Source organism: Monoraphidium neglectum (assembly GCF_000611645.1).
Source record: "Monoraphidium neglectum strain SAG 48.87 unplaced genomic scaffold scaffold03442, whole genome shotgun sequence".
NCBI classification, from domain to species: Eukaryota; Viridiplantae; Chlorophyta; class Chlorophyceae; order Sphaeropleales; family Selenastraceae; genus Monoraphidium; species Monoraphidium neglectum.
Genome location: NW_014010187.1, coordinates 1 through 6,387, shown reverse-complemented (window position 1 = coordinate 6,387; position 6,387 = coordinate 1). Strand labels below are relative to the sequence as shown.

Genomic DNA, 6,387 nt, shown 5'->3' with positions numbered 1-6,387 from the left:
TGCACACACAAATGCACACTCTCTCTGCAGAAAGTACTGCTGCCTGAAGAGCTGGAGCAAGTGCTGCTGGCAGACCACAAACCAAACTACATCCTGCAGGTCCAATGGGGGACGCCACTCTGGCCAGCTCGCCTCGTGGGCGCGCAGGACTCAGATTCAGGCCGTCACTTGCAGCGCGGAAGAGCAACAGCCAGCTGTCCAGTCAGCAGTCGTGGCGTGTCCCTAAATCATAGGGGCGCCCAAAGACCACCAACCACTGCCCAACTTCTTGGATGTGTGCCTAGCGCTGCTCAAGCTGCACGCTGTCAATCTTGTGGCGATTGGCTGCCCGTTCCTGAGGCCCAGCGCGCCTCTGCGCCGCTGCCCCAACACCCACCCAACCCCCGCACGCTCACCGCCCCACCCCCTCACCGCCCCACCCGCTCTCCACCAAACTCCTTGCCGCCGGCCAGGTGCTGTCAGAGGTCGTAGGTGGCGCGCGGCTGGCGGCAGGGCCCCAGATTCTGATGGACGGCAACCTCACGGCCTTTGAAGATATTTTGGGAACCTGCGAGCGGCTGCTCAGGACGCCCATCCCCCTCAGCTACACCAGGTAGAGTTTATGGCGGGCAGACGCGACAAACAAATAACGAGCGGATGGGGATTTGAACGCGTGCCGCGGGCGGGGACGCTTCGGGCGGTGGCGGGGTTGTCAAGCGGGGTGACGGCACATGTGTGGAGGGCGAATGGCGCGCATCGTGGACCACGCGAATGCGCCACATGCTGCACACGGGCTGCGCATTCCACCAGCAATCGCCAAGCTGCCGCCGCCACCGCCGTCGCAGGCACACGAGCCGCTTCCTGGTGATCTGGCTGGCGCTGCTGCCCTTCACCCTGTTCGGCTCCCTCGGGCTCGCCACGCCGCCGCTGTGCCTCATGATTGCGTTCCTCCTCCTGGGTGGGTTGCGCGGCCCCTGCCCAGTGTCGGCAGCCTCGTCGCTCCGGGCATGTTCATGCCCAAGGCTGGTTGCGAGGGGCTGCGTCGTTCGCCGCCAGCGAGCGCTCGGTGCTGCGCTGCCGACAAAGAGGCCGGCGCTTTATTCCAGGCCCTGCCGCATCCCGGCCGAGGAGCCGCCGCGCTATGACAAATGACCGCTGCATCGCGCATCCCTAGGGATCGAGGAGATCGGGGTGAGCATTGAGGAGCCGTTCTCGATCCTGGCGCTCGAGGCCGTCTGCGACTCGGCCACAAACAACGTCCGGGAGCTCCAGGCGCAGTATACCGGCGATGACGTCACCGGCGATGACGTCACCAGCGGGCAGGCTTCGGCGCAGCCGCGGCCGCGCCGCCCGGTCGCGGCGGCGCTGATGGTCGCGATTGGAGCTGCGGATGGTGCGGGCCCGGCTTCATCCGATGCAGCCGATACAGCTAGTTTTGTGAGTATCGGTAGCCTCCCAGGCGCCGGCGCCAACGGCCACGCCAACTAAGCCGTCGGCGGCAGCAGCGGGGCGGCCGCGCGGCGGGCGCGTGCTCGCGGCGTGCGGTGACGCCTGGGGGATTCGAGAGGGCGTGAACAGCTGGACTGCGCCGGAAATGCGGCGCAGCGCTGGCGTCGTGAATTCGAAGGGGGCCGGCGCCTCTCCTACTTTACAAAAGCCCCCCCCCTACAACGAATGCCGCTTCACCTGTCTTGAACCCAGAGCACAGGACAGCCAGGGATATCTATCTAAGTCAAGGGTTGCGTCGCTCTCCAGGCAAATTGGCTCAAGGCGCCGCCCTCTGTGCTGTGGAACCCTTCCAATTGACAGGGCAGAGCGGCCCCTCCCTCAAAATACAACCCACAGACTCGCTGAACTCTGTCACAGATGTGACGGTGCAGGCGCGGACGCGCAACCTGCGCGTCCGGTGCGTAAACCCTGACCCTCCACGCGAGCAAAAATGCACGTCATGCCCCCGTGGGCCGACAATGCCGGCGCTTGTTAGCTCCTTGGCTTTGTCCGGCGCCGTTCCCGGGGCGCCTGTGCGGTTTGATGGTCTTGTACTGCCCCCAGCTTGCGTTGGCCTGGCGTGGGGTTTTAAGGGGCGCTGGCTGGCCCGCGCACCCCCCGGGCACGCGTTCCGCGGGCGCGTGCTCGCTGCCGCAAACGCACGCCTTGCTTCGCGCACGCACGGTGGGCTTGTCAACCTCTGTTGCTCGATGGCCCGACAGGAACAGCCCGCCTTATTGTACCCCTCCTGCCTCTTGGCCTGCCGCTGGGTCCGTTGCGGCCTTGCCACTCCTTGCAGTACTCGATATCGAATGACTCGACATCTTCCCAGCAGAAAGCGCACATTTGAAACTCCACCCTAGATCCAGCGCGTCCCGCATGCCCTGAAAACCCCACCCAAGATTTGTGCGTGCGAGCGAGCAGCCATGCTCCACACTCGCGCATCGACCGGGCACGCGTGCGCAGAGTGCCCACTGCACCAGGACCTGTGCTGGCCGTCAGCCCGTGTGCAGCATCTGTGTTCTGGCGCGCAACAGCGATCCACGCAGCCCTTACATAAACACAAACTTGAGCGACGTCCAGACGCATGACTGCACTTTGGGTCTCAAGTGGTGACGTCAGGATCCGGGCGGTGTTCCTTCTTTCCTGTTTTGATCTGCCTGCCGATCGGCTCAGTCAACCAACAATGGTGATCGCTTCAGATCAGGTGCAAGGCTTGCAGCCCCTTTGTCGGCCCCCTTCGTGTGTCGCAAAGCGTTGCCCCTTTTTTTGCAAGCTCGTCATAATTTTGCAGGCGGTGCTTGCAACAATACGTGCGAGAGCGTGTGTGCACGCGTGTGCGTGCAAGTTGTGATGTGTGTGCGTACGCACGCGCGTACGTGTGTGAACGCTTGCAGGACTGTGGGGCGTTAGCGCTCCTGGCCATGCGCCGGGGCGTCGCGGCCCCGGCCGCTGCCATGGGGTCGCTTCAGCTGTAACAGCGAGACCCCGCTGGCAGTACGACACTGTGCAGAGCCTGTCCAGACGAGTCGGCCTTTCACGACCTGAGACTTGCAACCAAGCGCACAGCTGGCCCAACCAGCGAAGCAGGGCCTCAGCACGGGGATAGCTGGCACTGCAGAAGCATCCTACCCCGAAGAGCAGGTCGAGGAGGGGGTCCAGGGGCCTAGCTGCTTGCCACGGTGCTCGCAGCCGGCGCACCGCCCCTGCCGGCGCCACCTGGCCGCCGCCCTCACACGGCTGCCATTCCGTCACATCGATTCACTTTGTAGATGAATTGATCCTGGTGGGGGAGCGCCAGGGTCGCCGGAAGTGCAGGCGACCGATACACGCGCGGTCACGTCGCCGATGCGCCAGGCGGGCGGCGCAATGTGTGGGGGAGATACACCCACCACAACATGCCTGACATGTACCTGTATGAACGCCCCTTGGCAAAATTCTAAGGCTTTATGACAGTGACAACCTGCCTCATGAGAGTGCAGGGGCACGGCAGCGGTAGACGTGCGTTGATGACGGCAGCACTCGGTGGCGTTGACCACTGTTGGTCGCGCGTGGTGCGTTTTCTGCACTACCTTGCAACGGTACATATGGATGATTTCAAGCCCAAAACCACCAGCGGCTAGCCGTATGCGTCGATGTGCCAGCGGCACGTTCTTTTCATTTCGGTGATCACTGCCAGTGCTTACCCCACGTGAAGTGCGAGCGATCTTTAAACAATTTTGTGTTTTTGGCAGCTTACATAGTCTGAACTTCAATTGCAACTTCTTCACTGCAAAGGGTTCTGATTCATAATCACAGACTGCTTCGCTCACTGCGCCCATTGCCTAGTTTGCGAGCTTAAAAGCAATCAGGAATACAAGCATCAATGATGCTACAGCACCATGCTCCGTCACGCGCGCTCGGCACCGGCACCAGCGCTGCTGCGGCGCGTGTCGCGATCATGTGCACGCCGCGTCCCTACCGCGGCGCTGGCGCGCGGCCCGCGGCGGCGCCGCTGGGCAGCACCATGTCGGTGGACGGTATAGAGCTGCCTGCTGAGATCAAGGTGCCAAAAGAGGCCAGCAAGGAGGGCAAGGTGCTGCACCCAGACCTCATCAACCCCAACATCCTGAAGACCCAGTGAGTGGCTGCTGCTCCGCAAGCAGGGGGCCGTCGGCCTGCCTGCGTGAGGAAGCCTGGGCTTCTGCGGACAAAACCAGGGGCAGAGCCCAAAGAGGGGAACTGTTGACGCAGAGTGGCAGGGCCTCATGGCTGCGTGCGCTGGTGTTGGCGATGCGCGATTCGCCGGGGGCGCGCAGCTAATCGAACATGCGGCCGTGTGCGGCCGCAATGATTGGTGGAGGTTACTTCAACGCCGCCACTTTTTATCCCGCTGCAGCTGCTGCTGCTGCTGCTGCTGCAGGCGGTCATGCAATTGCATGCGGCACCCCAGACAAAAGCCCTGCCTTGCTTCTTACAAATCAGCAAGCCTTGGGCGCAGTAATTCAATGAAATCCTTTTTTCTCCCCTTCCTCGCCTTTGGCACTTTCCTGAACCATGATTCCTCCAGCTAACTGATTGTACTCTTCCAAAACATCTCCCAGGTATGCGGTGAGGGGTGAGCTGTACCTCCGGGCGGACAAGATGCGGCGCGAGGGGCGTGACATCATCTTTACTAACAGTGAGTAAAGGGCAGGGGCATGATAGCCATCCGCGACGAATCAGTTCGTCAGGGGTAGGCTGAGCATGGCTCGACATACATAATCCCATGGGACTTGCAAGACTGTGAGGGGCTGGAAGAGGCGCTGACAGGCGGCGGGGACTCGCCGCTGAACGCGGGTCGATGGGTCGAGAGCGCCCCTGGCCGGCGCGACGAATCCGCACAAGCCCAGCCGCACTAGGAGCTCGCCGACGGCGGCTGCGGCGGCGGGCGCCGGCCGCGTGCGTTCCGGCTCTGAAGGCCCTGAGTGTGCCCGACTGCGGCCGCTGCACGCCCATTCACGCGTCCGTGCCCGCCGCAGTCGGCAACCCGCACAACCTCGGGGCGCAGCCAAAAACGTTCACGCGGCAGGTGGGGCGGCGGCGGCCCAGCCCTTTAGACCCCTGGTCCCTCGGCCACGTTGGGGCTGGGCTCAGCTGGGCGCCGCAGGCGGCCCGGTCGGGTGGCGGGAGCACACATTTCAACTGGGGCCCTATCAGGCCTGCTTTTGAGCAACTCGTCCTGCTTGTATCCAGCACCTCAAAAGTTTGTGGTGGCCAAACCTCCAGACCTGTGTTGGTTCTACCGATGTGAACTCGTCTCACCCCGTCGATAATCAAAATCATCCAAGTGTCTCATGTCCCATGCCCTGTTGAATCGCATGATCTAAGCCCTGGTGCACTCCTCACCACACACTATGCAAATCTCTCCCCCCCATCCAGCTTGTGGCGCTGTGCGCCGCGCCCTGGCTGCTGGATGACCCGCGGGCGGCGGAGCTGTTCCCGTCTGACGTAATGCAGAGGGCGCGGAAGCTGCTGGGCACCTTCACGGGCGGGATAGGCGCCTACACGGACTCCAGGTGCGGCTGATCTGAGGGGACCGTCTGAGGGGCCTGAGCTGCGATGATGCAAATGAGTAAGAACATGAGAATTTCAAGGGGAGAGGCCATAACTGCAATTCAGCGCGGCGGCGATCGGCCGACCACACTTTGCGGCAGCCCGCCTTTCAAGGGCGCTGCGGCCGTGGCCGTGCAGTGTGCAACCTTGAGGAGCGACGCATGCTCGCGCGTTCGCCGTCCCGCGCGCGGCCGCAGGGGCAACGCGGCGGTGCGGCGGGAGGTGGCGGACTTCATTCAGCGGCGGGACGGCCACCCCTCGAACCCTGAGGTGGGGTCGCGGGGGCGGCCCCGCTCGAGCGCGCGCCGCACCCAGATCACGCATGCACACGTGGGCTGCCCCGGCCACGTCGCCATGCCGGTGCCTCTGCCCGGCCCGCTGGCCCTCGGGAACACCCCCAAAGGTCGCCGCCTCTTCAGTCCCCCGCTGCTGCTGCAGCCTGCCTCGTGGTGATGTCATGTGTCGTCACACTTTCTACTGCGTTACTCCTTCTGTCCCATCCGCGCCCGCAGCACATCTACCTGACTGACGGCGCCAGCCCTGGCGTGCGCATCATGATCAACGCCATCATACGCGACAGGGTGCGCGTGTGTGTGTGCGTGTAGTTTTTGTGCGTGTGTGAGAATGGGCATGTGTACTTCTGTGCAGTTAGCTGATGTGTGCGTGCGTGTGTTTATGGTGTGTGTATGTGTTTGTGTCTTGAATGTGTGGATGTGTACCGTTGTTTGTGTCAGGTATGTATCTGCATGTGTGTGTGTGTGGGGGGGAGGCATGCATTTGCGCTTGCGTATTTCTGGTATGCATCTGCGCGTGTGTTGCTCTCAAGGCAATGTCAGCGGCTAGTCG

The 6,387-nt window shown here is 62.8% G+C and overlaps 2 protein-coding genes across 2 annotated transcripts; both read left to right on the top strand.

Annotated features, from left to right (window-relative positions):
* Positions 1–506: 506 nt before the first annotated feature.
* On the top strand, positions 507–2,355 carry MNEG_12797 (hypothetical protein; the record flags this gene model as incomplete). The annotated part of the gene is made up of 5 exons (XM_014038732.1): positions 507–592; positions 825–937; positions 1,154–1,372; positions 1,825–1,885; positions 2,331–2,355. 5 exons carry the CDS (start codon positions 507–509, stop codon positions 2,353–2,355), a joined length of 504 nt encoding a protein of 167 aa, XP_013894186.1.
* A 1,477-nt stretch (positions 2,356–3,832) lies between these two features.
* On the top strand, positions 3,833–6,146 carry MNEG_12796 (alanine transaminase; the record flags this gene model as incomplete). The annotated part of the gene is made up of 6 exons (XM_014038731.1): positions 3,833–4,086; positions 4,551–4,627; positions 4,968–5,017; positions 5,368–5,504; positions 5,739–5,811; positions 6,054–6,146. The coding sequence occupies 6 exons, from the start codon at positions 3,833–3,835 to the stop codon at positions 6,144–6,146; spliced, it is 684 nt and encodes a 227-aa protein (XP_013894185.1).
* Between the last annotated feature and the right edge of the window lie 241 nt (positions 6,147–6,387).